General features: G+C 41.4%; 1 protein-coding gene across 1 annotated transcript in view; it reads left to right on the plus strand.

Moving 5' to 3' along the window:
• The window catches only part of LOC106569317 (E3 ubiquitin-protein ligase mib1), a 101,529-nt gene that overhangs the window by 13,042 nt on the left and 60,924 nt on the right, over positions 1-27,563 (plus strand). The window contains 7 exon segments of the mRNA XM_045694221.1: positions 4,323-4,452; positions 17,006-17,110; positions 20,027-20,093; positions 20,569-20,773; positions 20,988-21,174; positions 21,939-22,083; positions 22,326-22,459. Of these exon segments, the coding sequence (XP_045550177.1) occupies positions 4,323-4,452; positions 17,006-17,110; positions 20,027-20,093; positions 20,569-20,773; positions 20,988-21,174; positions 21,939-22,083; positions 22,326-22,459 (973 nt within the window).

The raw sequence follows: 27,563 nt of genomic DNA on the forward strand, positions 1-27,563 counted from the left end.
CTGTAGCTAAGTGTCATCATCTAAAATAATGCTAATTTATGAGACAGTTCTTATTTGATTAATGGTGGTCGGACCCATCTATGTGAAACTAGTCACAATAAGGATTAGCCACAATAGTGGACTTTGCGGTTAGCCTTCAAAATAAAATTATGGCGTATTTCTACTATTTGGATTCATTTGCATCACTGTCAATAACACACTTTTATTTTGAAGGCAAACCGCAAATTCTACTATTGTGCCTAATCCTTGTTGTGGCTAGCTTCACAACACATAACCCGGTACTGTCAAGCCTCACTAGCCAGATGAAGCTAGCTGGCTGCTTATAACGTTAGCTCTGTGCAACAGGGTTAAGTAGCTGGCTAGCTATTTATTTTCATGAACTGAAGTTCAATTTCAAAAGGTGAACAAGTGGCAACCTAGCAATGCTTGACCAGTCGGCGAAAGCCAACATCACCCACGACAGAGAACGGTTGATTGTCAAGGGTAATGAATCCCATTATCTTGGCTTTAATGGACTTCGCCTTTAAGTTGTCTTGCTGAAATGTTCTTACTCTTTCAAATGACTGCTCGATCCACACAGCAGACATTGTGGGCTAGTTTAGGAATGCTGTGTTGGACGTATAGCGCAACATTTTACGTGGCGTCATTACGTCATGTACCTACGTTATATAGGTTTTGCACATCTGCGTTAAACTAGACAATAACCTCTTACATCTAGACGTTCCGCTAGCGTAACACCTGCTCCAATATCCAATGATAGGCGTGGCGCGAATTACAAATTCCTCAAAAAACCCAAAACTTCAATTTTTCAAACATATGACTATTTTACACCATTTTAAAGACAAGACTCTCCTTTTATCTAACCACACTGTCCGATTTCAAAAAGGCTTTACAGCGAAAGCAAAACATTCGATTATTTCTGGCTGGGTACTCTGCTGACATAATCAGACACCCATTTTTCAAGCTAGCATATAATGTCACAAAAAAACAAAACCACAGCTAAATGCAGCACTAACCTTTGATGATCTTCATCAGATGACACGCCTAGGACATTATGTTATACAATACATGCATGTTTTGTTCAATCAAGTTCATATTTATATCAAAAACCAGCTTTTTACATTAGCATGTGACGTTCAGAACTAGCATTCCCACCGAACACTTCCGGTGAATTTACTAAATTACTCACGATAAACGTTCACAAAAAACATAACAATTATTTTAAGAATTATAGATACAGAACTCCTTTGTGCAATCGAGGTGTCCGATTTTAAAATAGCTTTTTGGTGAAAGCACATTTTGCAATATTCTGAGTAGATAGCCCAGCCATCACGGCTAGCTATTTTGACACCCACCAAGTTTGACCCTCACCAAACTCCGATTTACTATTAGAAAGGTTTGATTACCTTTGGTGTTCTTCGTCAGAATGCACTCCCAGGACTGCTACTTCAATAACAAATGTTGGTTTGGTTCAAAATAATCCATAGTTGTATCCAAATAGTGGCGTTTTGTTCGTGCGTTCAAGACACTATCCAAGGGTGACGAAGGGTTATGTGCCCGACGCGTTTCGTGACAAAAAAATTCTAAATATTCCATTACCGTACTTCGAAGCATGTCAACCGCTGTTTAAAATAAATTTTTATGCCATTTTTCTCATTAAAAAAAGCGATAATATTCTGACCGGGAGTGGTGGTTTTCATTCAAAGAGAGAGAAAGTAAACATGGAGTCGACTCGTGCACGAGCCTCAGTCTCGTAGTACTCTGACCGGCCAATATCCAAATGCGCTAATGTTTTTCAGCCAGGGCCTGCAAAGCCACGATTCAGCTTTTTGCCGCCTTCTGAGAGCCCATGGGAGCCGTAGGAAGTGTCACGTAACAGCAGAGATCCCCTGTTTTGGATAGAGATAATCAAGAAGGCCAAGAAATGGTCAGACAGGGTACTTCCTGTACAGAATCTTCTCAGGTTTTGGCCTGCCAAATGAGTTCTGTTATACTCACAGACACCATTCAAACAGTTTTAGAAACTGTGGAGTGTTTTCTATCCAAAGCTAATGATTATCAAATCAAATCAAATGTATTTATATAGCCCTTCGTACATCAGCTGATATCTCAAAGTGCTGTACAGAAACCCAGCCTAAAACCCCAAACAGCAAGCAAAGCATGTGAAAGAAGCACGGTGGCTAGGAAAAACTCCCTAGGAAAAACTCCCTAGAAAGGCCAAAAACCTAGGAAGAAACCTAGAGAGGAACCAGGCTATGAGGGGTGGCCAGTCCTCTTCTGGCTGTGCAGGGTGGATATTATAACAGAACATGCATATTCTAGTTTCTGGGCAGGAGTAATAATCAGATTAAATCGGGTACGTTTTTTATCCGGCCGTGAAAATACTGCCCCCTATCCATAACAGGTTAAACTAGGCCGATTCCGATATGTTTACCGATGTATCGTGCATCCCTAGTCCAGTTTTTGAAAAGGTCTAAAATGGCATGTCAACATTTATTTTGGGCTAATAACAGTGAATGAACATTTCAATGACTGATATAGTATTCCTCAATCATAGACTGACTAACACATCAACTGCATGATTTGCTCGTAGGTCGTTCAATACCACAATAAATAAATGGCCAACTTTATCCAGTATTGGTTATATACACTGCTCAAAAAAATAAAGGGAACACTTAAACAACACAATGTAACTCCAAGTCAATCACACTTCTGTGAAATCAAACTGTCCACTTAGGAAGCAACACTGATTGACAATACATTTCACATGCTGTTGTGCAAATGGAATAGACAACAGGTGGAAATTATAGGCTATTAGCAAGACACCCCCAATAAAGGAGTGGTTCTGCAGGTGGGGACCACAGACCACTTCTCAGTTCCTATGCTTCCTGGCTGATGTTTTGGTCACTTTTGAATGTTGGCGGTGCTTTCACTCTAGTGGTAGCATGAGACGGAGTCTACAACCCACACAAGTGGCTCAGGTAGTGCAGCTCATCCAGGATGGCACATCAATGCGAGCTGTGGCAAGAAGGTTTGCTGTGTCTGTCAGCGTAGTGTCCAGAGCATGGAGGCGCTACCAGGAGACAGGCCAGTACATCAGGAGACGTGGAGGAGGCCGTAGGAGGGCAACAACCCAGCAGCAGGACCGCTACCTCCGCCTTTGTGCAAGGAGGAGCAGGAGATGCACTGCCAGAGCCCTGCAAAATGACCTCCAGCAGGCCACAAATGTGCATGTGTCTGCTCAAACGGTCAGAAACAGACTCCATGAGGGTGGTATGAGGGCCCGACGTCCACAGGTGGGGGTTGTGCTTACAGCCCAACACCGTGCAGGACGTTTGGCATTTGCCAGAGAACACCAAGATTGGCAAATTCGCCACTGGCGCCCTGTGCTCTTCACAGATGAAAGCAGGTTCACACTGAGCACGTGACAGATGTGACAGAGTCTGGAGACGCCGTGGAGAACGTTCTGCTGCCTGCAACATCCTCCAGCATGACCGGTTTGGTGGTGGGTCAGTCTCGGTGTGGGGTGGCATTTCTTTGGGGGGCCGCACAGCCCTCCATGTGCTCGCCAGAGGTAGCCTGACTGCCATTAGGTACCAAGATGAGATCCTCAGACCCCTTGTGAGACCATATGCTGGTGCGGTTGGCCCTGGGTTCCTCCTAATGCAAGACAATGCTAGACCTCATGTGGCTGGAATGTGTCAGCAGTTCCTGCAAGAGGAAGGCATTGATGCTATGGACTGGCCCGCCCGTTCCCCAGACCTGAATCCAATTGAGCACATCTGGGACATCATGTCTCACTCCATCCACCAACGCCACGTTGCACCACAGACTGTCCAGGAGTTGGCGGATGCTTTAGTCCAGGTCTGGGAGGAGATCCCTCAGGAGACCATCCGCCACCTCATCAGGAGCATGCCCAGGCATTGTAGGGAGGTCATACAGGCACGTGGAGGCCACACACACTACTGAGCCTCATTTTGACTTGTTTTAAGGACATTACATCAAAGTTGGATCAGCCTGTAGTGTGGTTTTCCACTTTAATTTTGAGTGTGACTCCAAATCCAGACCTACATGGGTTGATAAATTGGATTTCCATTGATTATTTTTGTGTGATTTTGTTGTCAGCACATTCAACTATGTAAAGAAAAAAGTATTTAATAAGATTATTTCTTTCATTCAGATCTAGGATGTGTTGTTTAAGTGTTCCCTTTATTTTTTTGAGCAGTATTTTTCCACCTTCACATCTATCAAATGACTACTACTATTATTCAAACACTAAGTCAGTAAAATAAACGTAGATGTGCATGTGTCTATTTTGACAGAGTCCTGTTGGAGTCTCGCCGTAAGTCAAAGAAAATCACAGCCCGAGGCATCTTCACCAGTGGCCGGGTGGTGAGAGGAGTGGACTGGCAGTGGGAGGATCAGGATGGAGGCAACGGAAGGAGAGGAAAGGTACTCGTTCTGTTGCAAAACATATAACGTACAAAAATATCTATATATAATTTGCTACGGTGTGACCATTTAATCATGACCTTGTTCAGTAGGGGATGCTGAAGGACAATGTTTTGCAATTTAAGACAGACATCTGTGTTCTTATTGGACCGCCAAAAAGATTTTTGCTAAATTGTGCTGCCCGCTGTAGCTGACCCAGGCTTCTCATCAAATATGAAATGTATTATTATGTCTATTTGGGATTTTATTAGGATCCCCATTAGCTGTTGGATAAGCTGCAGCTACTCTTCCTGTGGTCCACACAGAACATGAAACGTAACATAATACAGAACATTAATGAACAGTAATAGACAAGAACAGCTCAAGGACAGAACTACATATATTTAAAAATGGCACAGCCTACATATCAATACATACACACAAGATGACTAAGTTAAATAGGGGAAAGGCGTTGTGCCGTGAGGTGTTGCTGTATCTGATGTTTGAAACCAGGTTTCCTGTTCATTTGAGCAATATGAGATGGAAGGGAGTTCCAAGCAATTATGGCTCTATTTAATAATGTACCCTTGCGTGAATTTGTTCTGTATTTGTGGACTGTGAAAAGACTCCTGGTGGGGTAAGTGTGTGTCAGCTGACTACGCAAACAATTTGGAATTTTCAACACATTGACTGCATCACTTCTTTTTATAAGAAACAGTCTCTCAAACTATTAGCCAAGAGAGACTTGCATGCATGGGTATTTATATTAGCCCTCTGATTACAATGAAGAGCAAGACGTGCAGCTCTGTTCTGGGCCAGCTGCAGCTTAACTATGTCTTTATTAGCAGCACTTGACCACATGGCAGGACAATAATCAAGATAAGACAACTAGAGCCTGCAGGACTTGCTTTGTGCATTGGGGTGTCAAAAAAGCACGTCTCTTTATTACGGACAGACCTCTCCCCATCTTTACAACCATTTGATTCTATATGTTTTTACCATGACAGTTTACAATCTAAGGTAACACAAAGTCATTTAATCTCCTCTACTTGTTCAACAGCCACACCATTCATTACTAGGGTCAGCTGAGGTCTAGAGCTTAGAATATGGGAATGAGGATGTTCTGATTTCATCAATGGGTCCAAGAAGGTGATAAACATTTGTGTGCATGCCTGCATTAATGGGTGAGAAGTAAGTGTGGAGAATGTGGGGACCAGCCTATGAGTTGGAAAAGTTCCTTTGTTCTGAAGAGAAATGGCATCACTGTTCTCTTGGTTCCAGTCCGTCCCCTACCTCTATGTTAGTATAATTGGGAACAGACATGCAGATTTCCTCACCACAGAATACATCTCAAGAGGGTGAAATTGTTTAGCATGTTTAGCATCTCTTTATAAAAGGAACAGCTCTATAAAGCTCTAGTAGCTTTACTCTGTTCTAGACCCCAGTATTCAATTTAAGATTCCCCATACAACATTTTAAAGTAGTGATGCTCCGATATTCCTTGCCAAAACAAAAACTGATACCGATATTTACAATTTTAGCGACCTTTTAAGCATTCTAGTACAGTTAAATAGTTAACACACACACACATGGATGCTCCGGTCTAAGGCACTGCATCTCAGTGCAAGAGGCGTCACTACAGTCCCTAGTTCGAATCCAGGCTGTATCACATCCGGCCGTGATTGGGAGTCCCATAGTGCGATGCACAACTGGCCCAGCGTCGTCCGGGCCGTCATTGTAAATAAGAATTTGTTCTTAACTGACTTGCCTAGTTAAATAATGGTTACACACACACACACACACACACACTGACCAAAAAGTTATTTTGTTGGCATTTACATATGTCCCAATTATCAGTAAAACATTATCAGTAAAACATAATCAAAACCTATTTCTTTCACTCGCTTGCTGTGCTGTTTTATTGTTCATTTGTTCAGTCGTTTCATTCTCAACCAGGATTTCTATGGAACGCCGTTCACTAGCCAGATGAAGCTAGCTGGCTGCTTATAACGTTAGCTTTGGGCAATAGGGTTAAGTAGCTGGCTAGCTATTTATTTTCATGAACTGAAGTTCAATTTCAATAGGCGAACAACAAGTGGCAACATAACTAATACTTACTCACAAGGATTCCTAAATCATTGCTAAGAATAATGAAAATTACTTCAGGTTGTACTGGTCATTGTTTTCAGGCTGGTTGTATTGGTGCTAGCTAGGTACCAAGCTAAAGCTAGCTACCCCAGAAGTTGCGGTTGAACAAATTATGCTTTATTACCAACGCGGTATTGTAAACACATCGTTCGTGGCAGGTGTTTGCTTGTTTGCAGACTTTTTTGTACAGCTTTGGCAGTGCTACTGTATCTTTCTTGACACACAAAGTCCCAAACGGCGTTCTATAGTATGTATGTCATGAAGCTAATAGCAGTGACGCAATTACTGTATAACTCCGGTAGGGCAACATCTGAAAAATAGCGCACTTGGTAGAGTGTACCGGTGCTCGACCAGTCGGCGAAAGCAAACGTCACCCACGACAGAGAACGGTTGATTGTCAAGGGTCATCAATGGACTTCGCCTTTAAGTTGTCTTGCTGAAATGTTGTTACTCTTTCAAATGACTGCTCGATCCACACAGCAGACATTGTGGGCTAGTTTAGGAATGCTGTGTTGGACGTATAGCGCAACATTTTACGTGGCGTCATTACGTCATGTACCTACGTTATATAGGTTTTGCACGTCAGCTTTGACTCGGTTTTGCACATTGGCGTTAAACTAGACATCGGCCGATACCGATGTTGGCGTTTTTAGCTAATATCGTCTGATTTCGATATGTTCACCAATACATTGTGCATCCCTATTTTAAAGGGTTCATTTGCTCTGTTATTTAATTGTCCAGTGCACTAAAATAGTTTTTCCTGTGTTTTGTATCATATTGTAAAACAGCTGATGAAATGAACACTGTAAAAATGTGGAATACATTGGATCAGTGTTATTTCCTGATAGTTGCTTGTTGAAAAAACTATCTATACAGGGCGGGAGTTTTGGCTTGTCTGGTGACATCACCAGGCTGTAAATTGGTGAATAAACCAATTTCAAACCTCCATGCCAATAACAGCTAGTTTTCCGTTACCCACCCAGACAGTCGTAGCAAAATTCTTGCTTGAGAAATAGTTTTTTTGCAGAAAAGCAATTTTTGGAATCTTTTTATGGATAAACATTACAGTAGCTAAGGTACTTAATTGTTATGCAGAAATGATTTGATATCAATACACAAATATTAATGTTAAAAATACTCCTTTCTACTCTTTAAGCCTATTCTGTTGAGTTAGGTTGCATATTTGGCGATGTACAGTACCAGTCAAAAGTTTGGACCCCTACTCATTCCAGGGTTTTTATTTATTTTTACTATTGTATATGTTGTAGAGTAATAGTGAAGACATCACAACTATGAAATGACACATATGGAATCATGTTGTAACCAAAAAAGTGTTAAACAAATCAAAATATATTTTATAGCTTTGCACACTCTTGGCATTCTCTCAACCAGCTTCATGAGGTAGTCACCTGGAATGCATTTCAAATAACAGGTGTGCCATGTTAAATAGTGGAATTTCTGTCCTTAATGCATTTCAACCAATCAGTTGTGTTGTGACAAGGTAGGGTTGGTATACAGAAGATAGCCCTATTTGGTAAAAGACCAAGTCCATTTTATGGTAAGAACAGCTCAAATAAGCAAAGAGAAACAACAGTCCCTCATTACTATACCTCTTAACCTGTTAGGGCTAGGGGGCAGCATTGACACGGCTGGATAAAAAACATACCCGATTTAATCTGGTTACCACTCCTACTCAGTAACTAGAATATGCATATACTTATTACATATGGATAGAAAACACCCTAAATTTTCTAAAACTGTTTGAATGGTGTCTGTGAGTATAACAGAACTCAAATGGCAGGTCAAAACCTGAGAGATTCCTTTACAGGAAGTGGCCTGTCTGACCATTTCTGGAACTTCTTTGCCATCTCTATCATTTACTAAGGATCTCTGCTCTAACGTGACACTTCCCACGTCTTCCATAGGCTCTCAGAGCCCGGGAAAAAACAGAATGTCGTCATTCCAGCCCCAGGCTGAAACACATTATCGCCTTTCTCAAGTGGCCCATCAAGAGACACTAGCTTATGCGCGTGACCCCGACCGCCCCGCCTTTGGGATTTTTTCCTCTGTTTGCCGAAAAGGAGATTCCCTGTCGGAATATTATCGCTTTTCTACGAGAAAAATGACGTAAAAATTGATTTTAAACAGCGGTTGACATGCTTCGACGTACGGCAATGGAATACTTTGAATTTTATTGTCAGGAATTGCGCCAAGCGCCGACACTTCTTTACTATTTCGGATAGTGTCTGGAACGCATCGAACAAAACGCCGCTATTCGGATATAACGATGGATTATTTTGGACCAAACCAACATTTGTTATTGAAGTAGCTGTCCTGGGTGTGCATTCTGACGAAGACAACAAAAGGTAATGACATTTTTATAATAGTAAATATGATTATGGTGAGTGCTAAACTTGCCGGGTGTCTAAATAGCGAGCCCGTGATGCCTGGGCTATGTACTTAGAATATTGCAAAATGTGCTTTCACCAAAAAGCTATTTTAAAATCGGACATATCGAGTGCATAGAGGTCTGTATCTATAATTCTTAAAATAATTGTTATGCTTTTTGTGAACGTTTATCGTGAGTAATTTAGTAAAATGTTAGCGAATTCCCGGAAGTTTGCGGGGGTATGCTAGTTCTGAACGTCACATGCTAATGTAAAAAGCTGGTTTTTGATATAAATATGAACTTGATTGAACAAAACATGCATGTATTGTATAACATAATGTCCTAGGGTTGTCATCTGATGAAGATCATCAAAGGTGAGTGCTGCATTTAGCTGTCTTCTGGGTTTTGGTGACATTATATGCTGGCTTGAAAAATGGGTGTCTGATTATTTCTGGCTTGGTACTCTGCTGACATAATCTAATGTTTTGCTTTCGTTGTAAAGCCTTTTTGAAATCGGACAGTGTGGTTAGATTAACGAGAGTCTTATCTTTAAATGGCTGTAAAATAGTCATATGTTTGAGAAATTGAAGTAATAGGATTTTTAAGATTTTGAAAATCGCGCCACAGGCTGCAAGTGGCTGTTACCTAGGTGGGACGAATTCGTCCCGCCTAGCCTAGAGAGGTTAAGGATTAGCGCCTTTTTTTTTTTTAAATGTTCGCCTAAAATGCCATACCCAAATCTAACTGCCTGTGGCAACGATATGCATATTCTTGGTACCGTTTGAAAGGAAACATGTTGAAGTTTATGGAAATGTGAAAGGAATGTAGTAGAAAATAACACAATAGATCTGGTAAAAGATAATACAAAGAAAAAAAAAACCTTTCTTTAGTTTTTTTTGTACCATCATTGAAATGCAAGAGAAAGGCCATAATGTATTATTCCAGCTCAGGTGCAATTCAGATTAGTGTATCTGCCAAATTTTAGACGGATCCAATGACCCATTGCATTTCTGTTCAAAATTTTGAATCAAGAGTGCCCAAATGTGCCTAATTTGTTTATTAATAACTTTTCATGTTCAAAACTGTGCACTCTCCTCAAACAATAGCATGGTATTCTTTCACTGTAATAGCTACTGTACTGCAGTTAGATTAACAAGAATTTAAGCTTTCTGCCAATATCAGATATGTCTATGTCCTGGGAAATTTTCTTGTTACTTACGAGCTCATGCTAATCGCATTAGTCTACGTTAGCTCAACCGTCCCGTGGAAGAGATACCGATCCCAAAGAAGTTTTAACATTTGTTCTTCAGTGACTTTCATAGTTAAACGATGACAGATGACGCTGGGCCAATTGTGCGCCACCCTTCGGGACTCCCAATCACGCCCAGATGTGATACAGCCTGGACGCGAACCAGGGACTTGCACGGAGATGCAGTGCCTTAGACCGCTGCGCCACTCGTGAGCCCTACGTTCATTAGAGTAACCCGCTTCAGAAATTGGAGCCCAAATTAATGCTTCACAGAGTTTAACTTCTATGGGCTAGGGACACAGCCAGTGAAATATCAGGGTGGAAAATTCAAAAACAACAATGTCATAATTCAACTTTCTCAAACATACAACTATTTTACACCATTTTAAAGATAAAGATAAACTTCTCGTTAATCTAACCACATTGTCCGATTTTCAAAAAGGCCTTAGAGGGAAAGCAAAACATTACATTATGTTAGGAGAGTACATAGACAAAAATAATCACACAGCCATTTTCCAAGCAAGAACATGTCAATAAAACCCCAAACACAGCTAAATGAAGCACTAACCTTTGACGATCTTCATCAGATGACACTCCTAGGACATTATGTTACACAATACATGTATGTTTTGTTAGATAAAGTTCATATTTATATCCAAAAACAGCATTTTACATTGGCGCGTGATGTTCAGAAAATGTATTCCCACCAAAACGTCCGGTGAATGTGCACATCAATTTACAGAAATACTCATCATAAACTTTGACAAAATATATAACAATTATTTTAAGAATTATGGATAGACTACCCCTGGATGCAACCGCTGTGTCAGATTTTAAAATAGCTTTACGGAGAAAGTACATTTTTCAATATTCTGAGTACATAGCTCAGCCATCACGGCGAGCTATTCAGACACCCGCCAAGTTCGGGGCAACCTAAACTCAGAATTAGTATTAGAAATATTCTCTTACCTTTGCTGATCTTCGTCAGAATGCACTCCCAGGACTGCTACTTCCACAAGAAATGTTGTTTTTGTTCGAAATAGTCCATATTTATGTACAAATACCTCCGTTTTGTTCGTGCATACAGATCACCTATCCAAAGGCATAACACGCGAGAGCGGAACGAGAGACGAAAAGTCAAAATGTTCCATTACCATACTTAGAAGCATGTCAAACGCTGTTTAAAATCAATCTATGGTATTTTTCACGTAAAATTGCGATAATATTCCAACCGGACAATAGCATATTCATTCAAGAAGAAAAAGAAGGAACGGCGTGCTCGCGTGACCACGCATATCCAATCCCTTTGTTGCCAGGCAGACCACTCAGTAACTGGGCTCCTATTATCTGCCCAGTGACAGGAAAATGCTCAAACCACTTTCTGAAGGCTTCAGACACCCAACGGAAGCCTTAGGAAGTGCAACGTCACCCCACAGACACTGTAGCTTCAATAGAGAATCAAAAGAAGAACTACAATTCTCAGACTTTCCACTTCCTGCTTGGATTTTTCTCAGGTTTTTGCCTGCCATATGAGTTCTGTTATATTCACAGACACCATTCAAACAGTTTTAGAAACTTCCGAGTGTTTTCTATCCAAATCTACTAATAATATGCATATTCTAGTTTCTGGGCCAGAGTCGTAACCTGTTTTAAATTGGGTACATTTTTCATCCGGCCGTGAAAATACTGCCCCCTAGCCCAGACAGGTTTTAAGTAACAGACACATCTCAACATCAACTTTTCAGAGGAGATTGCGTGAATCAAGCCTTTATGGTCGAATTGCTGCAAAGAAACCACCTATTAAAGGACACCAGTAAGAAGAAGAGACTTGTTTGGGCCAATAAACACAATGGACATTGGACTGGTGGAAATCTGTCCTTTGGTCTGATGAGTCCAAATGTGAGATTTTTGGTTCCACCCACCATGTCTTTGTGAGACTCAGAGTAGGTGAACGGATGATCTCCGCGTGTGTGGTTCCCACCGTGAAGCATGGAGGAGGTGGTGTAGGGGTGCTTTGCTGGTGACACTGATTTATTTAGAATTTAAGGCACACTTGACCAGCATGGCTATCACAGCATTCTGCAGCGAAACGCCATTCCATCTGGTTTACGCTTAGTGGGACTATCATTTTGTTTTTCAACAGGACAATTATCCAACACACTTCCAGGCTGAGTAAGGGCTATTTGAGAGTGATGGAGTGCTGCATCAGATGACCTGGCCTCCACAATCACCCGACCTCAACCCAATTGAGATGGTTTGGGATGAGTTGGACCGCAGAGTGAAGGAAAAGCAGCCAACAAGTGCTCAGCATATGTAGGAACTCCTTCAAGACTGTTGGAAAAGCATTCCAAAAGCTGGTTGAGAGAATGCCAAGAGTGTGCAATGCAAAGGTTGGCTACTTTGAAGAATCTCAAATATAAAATATTATTTGATTTGTTTAACACTTTCTTAGGTGTCAGCCAGTCATGTAGTAACCAATCTCAGATTAAGATCAAGACAAATGTTCTTTAAAGTTAACGCAGTGAATCACAAAAGCCACTCTGTTAAATGTGAAAAATCTAGATGGATCCTTATTAGATTTAATTCTCACATATAACCCCCATAAGTGCATGTCTTTTGGTGTGTTTGCAAGTGACCTTAGTGATCATTGTCCTATAACTAGGGCTATTGCGGTGACCGTATTACCGCCACACCGGTGCTTACGAGTCATGAAATCAGTCAAATTCCACGTTACCGTTTAGACACGGTAATTGGGCTTCTCCAAGTTCTGATGCTGCTGATGGTCATTAGTAGCCTACCAAACTTGCTAACTGCCTGGTACTCAGCACTCTATTGTCCCTCCTAATCACTCTGACATCAATGCAAATGTAATCAAAAATCTAACCACACTTCATGAGAGCTCATGTTGCACAATATTTTTATAGGCTATGCAATTTCGAAAGGTAACCAAGTGATGGCCTCTATTAAAAAGAGGATCCCATCAGCTTTCTATAGGCTAGGCCTAGTGTATTTATTAATCAACTTCCCTAATATTAAGCAAATATTAAAGACATTGTATCTTTACAACAGGTCTATAACCTACCTGGCTGTCATGAAAATGAACCACAGGAAAAGCGTTCTCTATTTGCTTTTTAAGTGCAGAGAGGACATGTGTTTTTCCTCCTGCCTCTGTTTTGAGTCCGGGACATGATAATGGTCCATTCTAAATCAAAATTAATTTCACACATATATTATTTAGTATATTTTAAAGACAAGATTAAATCAAGAATAGTCTGGGTGACAATATTCGCCTTTCACCTGTGAAAGATATATTATCACTTGTGAAGGAATGCAAGCTTAAGGCAAACAATGGCATTTTTGTGACTTTTGAATCACTCACACCTCATGTGGCCTAGGCATATATGTTTTGGTAAGGTTTGTGTCTTAAAGTGGCCAAATAACTTCTTAAAATGAAGCACATTAATCCGCTTTACAACAGGTGTAGAGCCTAACTGGCATGCAAAACTGTATGCAACGTGTTAGTTTCACGCTTGGGAAGAATTCTCACCATAAAAATGTACCTTTTATTATAATAAAAGCGTTACATGCATAATCATATTTGTGGTCACTTTTGATAATGGTGTTTTTCCACTAATGGAATATTCGCGCTTAAAGCCTATACTGCTCGTGTGCGCATTGCTGTGCTTATAATGTGAAGAAATAGCCTAATAGTTAAACAAAATGTTAAGCTAGATGTTCTGACCTGTTGCGTCAGCCTCTTTGCGTAACATTTACATTTTTTATGCTAGTGGTTGTATAATTTTGGGATCTATTGCATCCCACAACTGTCCCAGACTATGTTTGGGATATTTATTTCTCCAATAGAATAGGTCAACTTTTGTGCTATGGGGGATAGCAGATTGACATAGGCTAGTGCTTTTACTGTTCGTTAGGCCTACTCATTTTGTTGGCTGACAAAGTAAATGTGGACAGTTACAATATCTTCAATATGCACCTTGGAATTGGATAAGGACACTCGCAGTTGTGTCTCCGATGTGTCTGTCTTCACTTGTAGCCTGTGAGAAAGTCCCGATCATGTGATGGAGAGCCATGTGAGTGAAAGGTGCTTCGGAGCAGGGAGCGCTAAGGGAGAAGGGCTGCAAAAGGCATGGATTTTTTTAGGGTGCACTATGGCCACCAAAGGGGGTGCCGCTGGGAAATTCAAGGCATTATCAAGTGCTTTTCAAATTGTGAATGAGAGACTGACGAAGTGTTTACAGCCTGCGAAAAAAAAATAAGCGGAGCTCATGCCTTTTCAAGCAACCTTTTCAAATAATCATTAGTCGCATCATGCAGCCTTACAATGTATTAAAAAATCTAAACACATAGCCCAACGGTTGTAGAACAACTAAAGTTACATTAATAAATCTAAGCATATAAGAGTACCTATTTCTTTGTTAACCGCTCAACACAGAATAGCTGCAAGTGCGCACTACCTCATCGTTTGGAGAAAATATCCTTGCTATTTTTTTCAGCTTTGTTCAATTGTATTCTTCATACTATAAAATAATGGCACAGAATTCTAAGTCTGCTTAAGGAACTAGTGTAGCCCACAGCCATAGCCTGATCAGGACCTAACATAAGGACAACTCAAGAGTTAGCTATTCTGTTCTTCTGAAATGGACTACATTTTCTTCATATGATGCTTCTTTAGACCGGTCTAAAATAATGGATTTATTGTGAAGGTGTAGGCTGTATTACATGGATTTATTAGTCTTTTTAAAATGTAGATGTTCCAAAGGTTTGCATAAGTGGCTGGTAGCCATTTGTGGAAGCCAGGAGGTGCTAAATGTGTTTTGTTAATCAATGGTCAATTACCGTGAGACCGACTGTTATTTGCTCGACAATCACGGCTGACAAAATGTAATGACCGCCACAGCCCTACCTATAGCCTGTATTAGAGATACTAGTCAGCATAATTCTGATCCCTGTATTATTAGGAAGATACAGTGCATGACTTGTACTTTTCTGAACTCTACTCCATCAAGTGTATATCTGACCCTGAATTAGCTCTTTAGCATTTCTCATCTTTTTATATCACTGGCAGATAAACACGCTCCTTTTAGGTGCTATAGACTTCAAAATGGATACAATTCCTGTTTTTCTACAGAACTTGAGCATATCTTTGGAATCATTGATTATACTCATCAAAAAAATACTCAGCTTAGATCACTTTCAACTGCTACATATTTTCTGAAATTATAACTTTCAGGGTTCAGACTAGGTCATAGTACCATCTCTGCTACTTCTATGGTTTTAAATGTCATAAATTGTTTAGATACAAAGAAACACTGCTGCCCTCATTTCTTTTATTTCTTCACTTACCTATTGTTCACCTAATACCTTTTTTTATTTTTAGAAATTGCGCTGTTGGTTAGAGCCTGTAAGTAAGCAATTCACTGTTGTATTCAGCGCACGTGACAAACTTTGATTTGATTTCATTGACCTGTCCAAGATATTTGACACTGCATCACACCTTACTTATTCAGAAACTCTCAGTGATTCGCTTAGATCGGGCTATTTGTAGCTTGTTTGAGAATTATTTAAAATAGAACAGTGTGTACTTACTGATGGTGTTGAATCAGGATTTCTAGAAATAGCAAAAGGTGTCCCACAGGGTTCGATTCTCGGTCCAGTTCTTTTCACTATTTATATTAATAGCGTTGGTCTATCTGTACAAAACTGTAACTGTCATCTGCGTAGAGATGAAACTGTATATGCTACTGCCCCTACGGCAGCTCAGGCTCTGACTCTTCAATCTGCTTTTACTACTTTGCAGGAAGCCTTGGTTGACCTGAAATTGGTACTAAATGCTGGTAAAACCAATGTTATTTTCCAAATAATATAACTGATGATTTGTGCATAAGTACGTTAGATGGTCCATCCATTGATCGTGTCCCGCCTCTAAATATCTGGGCATCTGGATTGACGAAAAGCTATCTTTTTAAAAGCATGTTGACGAGTTCGTCAATAAATTAAGAATTCAATTGGGCTTCTTCTATAGGAATAGGGCTTGCCTTTCATTAAGTAGTAGATTACAGATAATTCAGTCTACATTTATTCCTGTTATAGATTATGGTGATATTATATACATGAATGCAGCTACCAGTGTTTTGAAGCCCTTGGACACAATTTATCATAGCACACTTCATTTCATATAATCTGACAGTTTTGACATTCACCACTGTATCCTTTATCATAAAGTTGGTTGGACCTTGATAAAAACACACAGGTCACTTCATTATTCTGTTTTTGTTTCTAAAGCCTTACTCAAACTACCAATTTACTTTAACATTATTGTTGAAATATAGAAACTCAGATTACCACACTAGGTCACAGGGTTGGTAAAATAAAAATAAAGTATAAATCATGAAAAATAAAAAAAGTAATAACAATGAGGCTATATACCACTACCAAGTCAATGTGCAGGGATACAGGTTAGTCAAGGTAATTTACATGTAAGTAGGGGTAAAGAGACTTTGCATAGATAATAAACCGCAAATAGCAGCAGTGTAAAAACGAAGGGGATGTCAATGTAAATAGTCCGGTGGCCATATTATTAAATGACATATCATGATATTTGTGACATTTATTTGTTGATGTGCCAGAACCACACAGAATACATTTCACATTATAGCCAACAGATTGTCAACCAAGAGGCATGCCTTTAGAATTATTCTTAGATGGGAATGCCTTGGCCAACTCCTTGACTCTTTCATCTCTCCTCTTCTCTACTTCTTCCTCCCCAGGTGACAGAGATCCAGGACTGGAGTGCAGCCAGCCCCCACAGTGCAGCCTATGTCCTCTGGGACAATGGGGCCAAGAACCTCTACAGAGTGGGGTTCGAGGGGATGGTGAGTAAAGCAACACACACACAAAATATCAGGTGTTCTTTGTTTGACCACTGAGCTGCTTTCTTGTGCTGCCAGGCCTTTGTAGTGGAGAGCCACGCAGCCAGCCAGCAGCCAGATCCCTATTGTGGCAGGCAGCTGGAAGGAGGGAGGGAATTTACATGAGAAAAGCAATCTGTTCCCTTCTTTCTTTATGTGGAGAGGGTGAACACAGAGGTCAGCTTCAGGGGGAGGAGGAGGGGTCTTAAGGTCCCAAAGAGCCACAAGTGACAGGCAGTGTGCTGATTGGTGGAGAACACTCCTGCTTTTTTATGAACGCTGACAATCGGAGAGCTGGTTTATGTAACAGGTTTGTCCTTTTGTTATTTTAATATGTCTGGTAGGATTGAGGGCTTGAGGTAGACGACATCTGCTTCTGGATTAACTAAAGCATGGATTATATATGCTGCTCCCCCAAAAAGAATGAAAAACCACAGCCTCTGTGACCAAACTGACCAAATCCATCTGTTATACGGTATATATTGATGTCCTGGTCATTGGCCAACCTGGCTGTTATGTAATCTGTTACTTCGTACGCTTTGTAACATCTTTTTCAAACACACTTAATATTATTATTATTGAAAATCAAAGACTACAAACAAGCACTGTGGACATGGTGAAAGACACTGCGTTTTTGTCCACAGTATCAATGCAGTATCACAGTAGTTTGGTTCAAATACAGTTGAAATCGGAAGTTTACATACACTTAGTTTGGAGTCATAAACTCGTTTTTCAACCACTCCACAAAGTTCTTGTTAACAAATTATATTTTTGTCAAGTCGGTTAGGACATCTACTTTGTGCATGACAAGTAGTTTTCCAACAATTGTTTACAGACAGATTATTTCACTTATAATTCACCATATCACAATTCCAGTGGGTAAGAAGTTTACATACACTAAGTTGACTGTGCCTTTAAACAGCTTGGAAAATTCCAGAAAATGATGTTATGGCTTTAGAAGCTTCTGATAGGCTAATTGACATCATTTGAGTCAATTAGAGGTGTACCTGTGGATGTATTTCAAGGCCTACCTTCAAACTATGCCTCTTTGCTTGACATCATGGGAAAATCTAAATAAATCTGCCAAGAGTTCAGAAAACAAATTGTAGACCTCCAAGTCTGGTTCATCCTTGGGAGCAATTTCTAAACGCCTGAAGGTACCACGTTCATATGTACAAACAATAGTACGCAAGTATAAACACCATGGGACCACGCATCCGTCATACCGCTCAGGAAGGTGACGTGTTCTGTCTCCTAGAGATGAACGTACGTTGGTGCGAAAAGTTCAAGTCAATCCCAGAACAACAGCAAAGGACCTTGTGAAGATGCTGAAGGAAACAGGTACAGAAGTATCTATATCCACAGTAAAACGAGTCCTATATCGACCTGAAAGGCCACTCAGCAAGGAAGAAGCCACTGCTCCAAAACCGCCATAAAAAAGCCAGACTACGGTTTGCAACTGCATATGGGGACAAAGATCGTACTTTTTGGAGAAATGTCCTCTGGTCTGATGAAACAAAAATAGAACTGTTTGGCCATAATGACCATCGTTATGTTTGGAGGAAAAAGAGGGGGGCTTGCAAGTCGAAGAACACCATCCCAACCGTGAAGCACGGGTGTGGCAGCATCATGTTGTTGGGCTGCTTTGCTACAGGAGGGACTGGTGCACTTCACAAAATAGATGGCATCACGAGGGAGGAAAATGATGAGATGTTGCTTCAATATATCCACAAGACATCAGTCAGGAAGTTAAAGCTTGGTCGCAAATGGCTCTTCCAAATGGACAATGACCCCAAGCATACTTCCAAAGTTGTGGCAAAATGGCTTAAGGACATCAGTCAAGGTATTGGAGTGGCCATCACAAAGCCCTGACCTCAATCCTATAGAAAATGTGTGGGCTGAACTGAAAAAGCGTGTGCGAACAAAGAGGCTTACAGACCTGACTCAGTTACACCAGCTCTGTCAGGAGGAATGGGCCAAAATTCACCCAACTTATTGTGGGAAGCTTGTGGACGGCTACCCAAAACATTTTACCCCAGTTAAACAATTTAAAGGCAATGCTACCAAATACTAATTGAGTGTATGTTAACTTCTGACCCACTGGGAATGTGATGAAAGAAATAAAAGCTGAAATAAATAGTTCTCTCTACTATTATTCTGACATTTCACATTCTTAAAATAAAGTGCTGATCCTAACTGACTTAAGACAGGGAATTGTTACAAGGATTAAATGTCAGGAATTGTGAAACTGAGTTTAAATGTATTCGGCTAAGGTGTAAACTTCCGACTTCAACTGTAGCACCAAAACGCCACCGTCTGGTCTCTTGACTTTCCTCTCCTTTTTCCTTTCCTCGATGTCTTTTCTTTTTTCATTTGCTTTTTACACATGTTTTGTGCAAAATGACATCAAAAAGACCACCAAGTTTGTTGATTTCACACATCTATAAACACGGTTGCATCCCAAATTGCACCCTATTCCCTTTATGGTGCGCTACGTTAGGGCATTAGTAGGGCATTATGTAGGGAATAGGGTGCAATTTGGGGGCGCAGCCACTGTTAGTGAACCCTGCTCTATCTTTGGAGCGGTATGGCTGTCTACTCTGCACTGCCTTGTAGTCAACATGGCTGCCCTCTGTCTGACAGTGGATGCCCATCTGCATCTGTCATTTCAAATGATATGATGCAGTTCCTTCCCTGCTGAGCCAGAGCCCTGAGAGTAATGGTATTGTTGCCACCCTGCCCCAACTTTAACACAATGTCACACTGCATGTCACTGCAGTGTGATTTTACTCTAACGTCGTCATTAATCTGCTGTACTTCTAATAGATTGAATTAAGTAGATTATTAGCTGATGCTTAGTTCCCTGTCTCTCCCTTTCAGTCGGATTTGAAATGTGTCCAGGATGCCAAAGGAGGCTCTTTCTACAGAGATCACTGCCCTGTTCTAGGTGAGTACAGTGCTCGTGCTCCGTGGCACTACGCCCTAATTATTGCACCAATACTTCCCCAGCACAGTGTTCTGCAGTGGAGTCCAAGGGCATCAGGAGCACGTCTCTGTCTGGCTGCTGTTACTGGTAGTGTCCACTAGGTGGCATCATCACACCAATACAGGCAGTACCAGGCTGCATGGAGACAGCCCAGGTGCAGTCACAGGCCACACTGGCACAGCATTTCCACAATCTCAAGGATTGTGTTTTCTCTCAGGGTTTCCTGGCCAGTGATACCTGGATTTTGTTTAGCAGCACTGCAGCAACCAAATTAACTCCTCTAGTTTAATACAAGTAATCAAAAAAGACTATCCGCGATCTGATTTGTCCACCCTACTTTATCTTAGTGAGACTAACCTACATAAATAAAGGTGAAATAAAATAAATCAATAAGAATGTGTAACCAGTCTGTTTTCCACCTGCCTTCTCCCCGCAGGTGAGCAGAATGGCAACAGAAACCCAGGCGGTTTGCAGATCGGAGACCTGGTCAACATCGACCTGGACCTGGAAATAGTCCAGTCCCTGCAGCACGGCCACGGAGGCTGGACAGACGGTATGTTTGAGACTCTCACCACCACCGGTACCGTGTGTGGCATTGACGAGGACCACGACATTGTGGTGCAGTACCCCAGTGGGAACAGGTAAGCTCTATCAGGTCATAATTCAGGCCTAGTTAAATTAAGGTTCAATAAAAAAATAAAGACCAGTACACAAGCACAGTCCTGTCATAACACAACTTCTGTCATAACAAGAGTAGGACATGGACTTAACCTATTTGGCCTAATGAAAGATATTTATGACACTGTAATTTCGATGTTGTAGTGGCCACCTCAAAGTGTGTGTGTGTGTGTCCAGGTGGACGTTCAACCCTGCGGTGCTGACCAAGGCCAACGTGGTGCGTAGTGGGGAAGGTGTTGCGGCGGGGGCAGAGGGAGGCAGCTCCCAGTTCCTGGTGGGAGACCTGGTCCAGATCTGCTACGACATCGACCGCATCAAGCTGCTGCAGAGAGGCCATGGGGAGTGGGCTGAGGCCATGCTGCCTGTAAGACACGCATGGGGAGTGGGCTGAGGCCATGCTGCCTGTAAGACACGCATGGGGAGTGGGCTGAGGCCATGCTGCCTGTAAGACACGCATGGGGAGTGGGCTGAGGCCATGCTGCCTGTAAGACACGCATGGGGAGTGGGCTGAGGCCATGCTGCCTGTAAGACACGCATGGGGAGTGGGCTGAGAGTGGATATTGCAACGTAGCCTCAGTCTTATCAAAGAACAGCGAGACAGCCACAAAATGCCTTTCCTTTCCTCACTCAAAAACTTGACGGACATCAACAAAGTCCCAGATAATTGGCTGTGTAGATGAGAAACAAGTCTGGCTCTCACTCAGCCCTTTGAATGAATAATCAGAACAGTGCTATAGACTCATCTGTGATTATGCTTTCCTGTCATGTTTTTGGAATGGAAGGGCCGTGTCTGTTTCTGAATTGGGAACGAATGGCTTTGTAGAAATTAAATACACAGATGCGCATCTCTGTTTGGTTTGTTCCCCCTCCAAATTGTATTTGTTTTTTATACCTTGGTTATATCGCAGATAATTTAACCTCCCTGTGTAGGAGACACTAGAATTCTGAAAGGAGGTTCAGAATTCCCTTCGATAATATTTGGTACTTAACAGATTTTTTTTTTTCTTCATCAGAGCTCTTTAGAGAGAAACTAACAGTGAATATCTTAACAATATGGTATGTTTATGCTCTTTTGAGATTATAATAAAAAATGCTATAGCAATGTAATGAATGTATTGTTTTCCTCAGACCCTGGGCAAGGTGGGCCGCGTGCAGCAGATCTACTCTGACAGCGACCTGAAGGTGGAGGTGTGTGGAACGTCATGGACCTATAACCCTGCTGCCGTCACCAAGGTGGCCCCCACTGGCTCTGCTGTCACCAATGCCTCCGGAGGTAGTCAGAACACACACATTAACACAGTGTGCACACACCGATACACAAACCATAAACCAATATTTTTTCCCATATCTACTACTAGCCTGTTTATAAGTATTCATGCACATACACTGACCCCTCTTACACACCACACACAATCTTCACTCCTTGGACCTAGACGATGACCCCCATGTAACGTTCTCTGTGTGTGTGTGTGTGTGTGTGTGTGTGTGTGTGTGTGTGTGTGTGTGTGTGTGTAGAGCGTCTGTCTCAGCTGCTGAAGAAGCTGTTTGAGACCCAGGAGTCGGGTGACGTCAATGAGGAACTGGTCAAAGCAGCAGCCAATGGAGACCTGGCCAAGGTGGAGGACATCCTCAAGAGACCTGACGTGGACGTAAGTGATCTCTTCATTCCAACACAGCTTCAAGCTTGGTAGGTGTCTATCATAGTTTAGTCCCATGGCTAATTCCCCCCCCGAAGATATATTTATTGGTAAATGAGATGGCATTACTCCAGGGCACAGTTAATCCTTAAGAGTCCATTGACGCAGCGGTGCGGCCATCTATACTGAACAAAAATATAAATGCAACAATTTCCACTATTTTATTGGAGACATCTTCTCATTCAAAGGTTTTTATTTTTAATATTTTCTACATTGTAGAATAATAGTGAAGACATCAACACTATGAAATAACACATAGGCACATGATAACACATTATTCTATCAATGACAGCTTTGCACACTCTTGGCATTCTTTCAACCAGCTTCATGAGGTAGTCACCTGGAATGCATTTCAATTAACAGGTGTGCCTTTGTAAAAGTTTAATTTCTTTCCTTAATGCATTTGAGCCAATCAGTTGTGTTGTGACAAGGTAGGGGTGGTATACAGAAGATATCCCTATTTGGTAAAAGACCAAGTACATAATATGGCAAGAACAGCTCAAATAAGCAAAGAGAAACGACAGTCCTTCATTATTTTAAGACATGAAGGTCAGTCAATCTGGAAAATTTCAAGAACTTTGAACGTTTCTTCAAGTGCAGTCGCAAAAACCATCAAGTGCTATGATGAAACTGGCGCTCATGAGGACCGCCACAGGAAAGGAAGATCCAGAGTTACCTCTGCTGCAGAGGATACGTTCATTAGAGTTGACTGCATCTCAGATTGCAGCCCAAATAAATGCTGCAAACTGTTCAGAGGAGACTGGGTGAATCCGGCCTTCATGGTGAAATTGCTGCGAGACCAAATAGTCTGGGTAAATAGTCTGGGTAGCCATTTGATTAGGTGTTCAGGAGTTTTATGGCTTGGGGGTAGAAGCTGTTTAGAAGCGTCTTGGACTTAGACTTGGCGCTCCGGTTACCACTTGCCGTGCGGTAGCAGAGAGAACAGTCTATGACTAGGGTGGTTGTAGTCTTTAACTATTTTTAGGGCCTTCCTCTGACACCATAACCTTGTTGAGGTTGGCTCGTTGTCAGGCTCAAAAAGCCTCAAATTTGTCCGGATGGCCACCAATTTTTCAGCCCTTGTATTGGTCAGCCTGTTGCGTGCTTTGGTGTGTGTGTTCCCAAACAAGGACCAGTTGCGCTCTGAGGCGGCTGATGTTGGTGGGATTTGGAGAATGATGGAGGCAACAGGGGAAACAGCCTCAGGTCCACAAAGTCCCTTAACCTGTTGGGGCTAGGGGGCAGTATTTTCACAGCTGGATAAAAAAACGTACCCGATTTAATCTGGTTACTAATCCTACCCAGTAACTAGAATATGCATATACTTATTATATATGGATAGAAAACACCCTAAAGTTTCTAAAACTGTTTGAATGGTGTCTGTGAGTATAACAGAACTCATTTGGCAGGCAAAACCCTGAGACATTTTCTGACAGGAAGTGGATACCTGATGTGTTGAATTACCTTTAAGCCTATGCCATTGAAACACACAGGGGTTGATTAATGTTTTGGCACTTCCTATTGCTTCCACTAGATGTCACCAGCCTTTACAAAGTGTTTTGAGTCTTTTACTGTGAGATCTGACCGAACAAGAGCCATGGAACGGTGATGGCCGATTAGACTCTGGCGCGAGTTCATGTTGGGTACCCTCGTTCCAATACGTTATAAAAGAGAATGCATTCGTCCACCTTGAATATTATTCATGTTCTGGTTAAAAAAGGCACTAATGATTTATGCTATACAACGTTTGACATGTTTGAACGAACGTAAATATATTTTTTCCCCTCGTTCATGACGAGAAGTCCGGCTGGCTTAGATCATGTGCTAACAACACGGATCTTTTTGGATATAAATGATGAGCTTTTTTGAACAAAACTACATTCGTTATGGACCTGGGATTCCTGGAAGTGACATCTGATGAAGCGAATCAAAGGTAATGGATTATTTACATAGTATTTTCGATTTTAGATCTCTCCAACATGGCCGTTTGTCTGTATAGCAAAGCATATTTTTCTGGGCGCAGTGCTCAGATTATTGCAAAGTGTGATTTCCCAGTAAGGTTATTTTTAAATCTGGCAAGTTGATTGCGTTCAAGAGATGTAAATCTATAATTCTTTAAATGACAATATAATATTTTACCAATGTTTTCTAATTTTAATTATTTAATTTGTGGTGCTGACTTGACTGCCGGTTATTGGAGGGAAACGATTTCCTCAACATCAATGCCATAGTAAAACGCTGTTTTTGGATATAAATATGAACTTGATAGAACTAAAAATGCATGCATTGTCTAACATAATGTCCTAGGAGTGTCATCTGATGGAGATTGTAAAAGGTTAGTGCATCATTTTAGCTGGTTTTATGGTTTTGGTGACCCTGTCTTTGAATTGACAAAACATTACACACAGCTATTGTCAATGTACTCTCCTAACATAATCTAACTTTATGCTTTCGCCGTAAAACCTTTTTGAAATCGGACAACGTGGTTAGATTAAGGAGATGTTTATCTTTCAAAGGGTGTAAGATAGTTGTATGTTTGAAAAATTTGAATTTTGACATTTATTTGGTTTCAAATTTGCCGCTCTTGAAATGCACCTGCTGTTGATAGGGTGCACCACGGGTGGCACGCTAGCGTCCCACATAGCCCCAAGAAGTTAAACCAGGTGGCTGATGAGATATGTTGGCACGGCTGCCATATTGCATCTCCATCCCAAAGCCCTTGCTTGGAAGTGTACTTCGCCAGACTGCCAAGAACCTTGCCCTCATCCAGGCCAAGGTGGCGAGACACTGTAGTGATGACACCATAGGCCTTGTTCATCTCTGCACCAGACAGGATGCTCTTGTCAGCATACTTGGGGTCCACCATGTACGCTGCAGCATGTGTGGGCTTCAGGCAGAAGTCTTCACGTTTTTTGATGTATTTCAGAACTGCAGAACTGCTTGGCGGAACAGTGAAGTGGGCAGGGCAGTACGGATTTCTTCTCTTACATCTGCAAGCAGAGTCTGAACATCAGACAGGATGGCATTGTCTCCCTCAATCCGTGCAATGGCTACTGCTATAGGTTTCAGGCTGCTTACCACTCTCTCCCAAAATGCGTCATCCAGGAGGATCCTCTTGATGGGGCTGTCCATATAGGCAGACTGATATGGCCATTTCTTGGAGAGACTCCTTCCCCTACAGGAGACTGTCAAACATGATGACAACACCACCCCAACGTGAGTTGTTGGGCAGCTTCAATGTGGTGCTCTTATTCTTCTCACTTTGCTTGGTGAGGTAGATTGCTGCAATAACTTGATGACCCTTCACATACTTAACCATTTTCTTGGCTCTCTTGCAGAGTGTATCCATTATTTTCAGTACCATGATGTCCTTGAGGAGCAGATTCAATGCATGAGCAGTACAGCGAATGTGTGTGATGTGAGGGTAGGACTCCTCCACTTTGAACCAAGCAGCCTTCATGTTCGCAGCATTGTTGTCTGTCACCAGTGCAAATACCTTCTGTGGTCCAAGGTCATTGATGACTGCCTTCAGCTCATCTGCTCATCAGCTCATGAGCTCATCGAGCTCATCAGCTCATCTGTTGTCCCTTGTGTTTGTGCTCTTGTAGAATACTGGTTGAGGGGTGGAGATGATGTAGTTAATTATTCCTTGCCCACGAACATTCGACCACCTATCACAAATGATTGCAATACAGTCTGCTTTCTCTATGATTTGCTTGACCTTCACTTTGAACTCTGTTGAACTCTGCATCCAGCAAATTAGTAGATAAACCATGTCTGGTTGGAGGGGTGTATGCTGGGCAAAGAACATTCAGAGATCTCTTCCAATACACATTGCCTGTGAGCTTCAGAGGTGAGCCAGTTGCACACACAGCTCGAGCAAGACATTCATCAGCATTTCTCTGACATACGTTCTTCCATTGAGTAAAAAAAAAAAAAATCTGATTCCAGGAGGACCATGAGCTGTTGCTATCGATAAGGTGACTGATTCATAATTTTCACCTCGAATCGAAGTAGAGGGACTTTTGTCAGAGGTTGCTTGTTGTGAGTGCTGAGGGAACTTTATGCACTTCACCAGATGATTCTGCATCTTTGTTGCCTTCACATTTTCTTTTGCACATTATTTGCAAGTGTACACAGCTTTCCCTTCTACATTAGCTACAGTGAAATGTCTCCACACATCAGATAGTACCGTGGCATTTTCCTGTAAAGATTAGGAAAAAATGAGTAAAAAAAACCAAATACAATTCCATGTACAGATAATTAGTTAAGCAGTTAGATTAAACAAATCCTTTATAAGATAAATGTTTTAAAATGAAACATGTATGGAAACAGGTGAATTAACACTCTGTTAGCAGGCTCAATCAAGTTAAAACCCACATGGTAGCAAAAACTAACTAGCAGAAATTGTGAAGTTAGAAATGATTTCAACACACTTTGCTGTAGGCTACTATTTACTAGTTAACAAAAAGTCATATTTCATATAAAATATATTCACCCCAACCAGTATTGTATTCAAAACTTCCCAGAAAGCATGTAGTCCTTGGCTCAGACAGTGTAGTAGTGTGGGCTCAATAGCATCTCATTAGTGTGCAAGATCTTGAGAAGCAGCTGCACATGTGATGGAAGAATGTACTGTGCATGCAGAGGGTTGCAATTCCATTGAATTGGGGATAGTTTAACCAAAATATGCCACAAGACCTAGAATTGCCTTGTGTATCCCACAAAAAAGGTTCACTGTTATAAGCCAACTTAAAAAAAAAAAAAATGAATTTAAGAAAAAGTGCCCAAATTCCAGGGCTTAACTTCCTTTTTCCGGAAATGTTCCGACACTTTGCAACCCTTGCTACAAATATTACAATGTTTGGAAAAATGTGAAATCGTTTTGACGGTATTGAAAAACCATTGTGGTTATTTCCAAATATTCAGGTATGCGGTATATACACGGTATACCACCCAAGCTGAGTGAATATACCCCATTTTATGGTCTAGGGCCAATTTTCCATGTGACTAGGAAAACTCTGCGGCCTAGTTATAGGTGGGGCACAGAGTTTTT

Source organism: Salmo salar, chromosome ssa14, assembly GCF_905237065.1.
Source record: "Salmo salar chromosome ssa14, Ssal_v3.1, whole genome shotgun sequence".
Classification (NCBI taxonomy): Eukaryota; Metazoa; Chordata; class Actinopteri; order Salmoniformes; family Salmonidae; genus Salmo; species Salmo salar.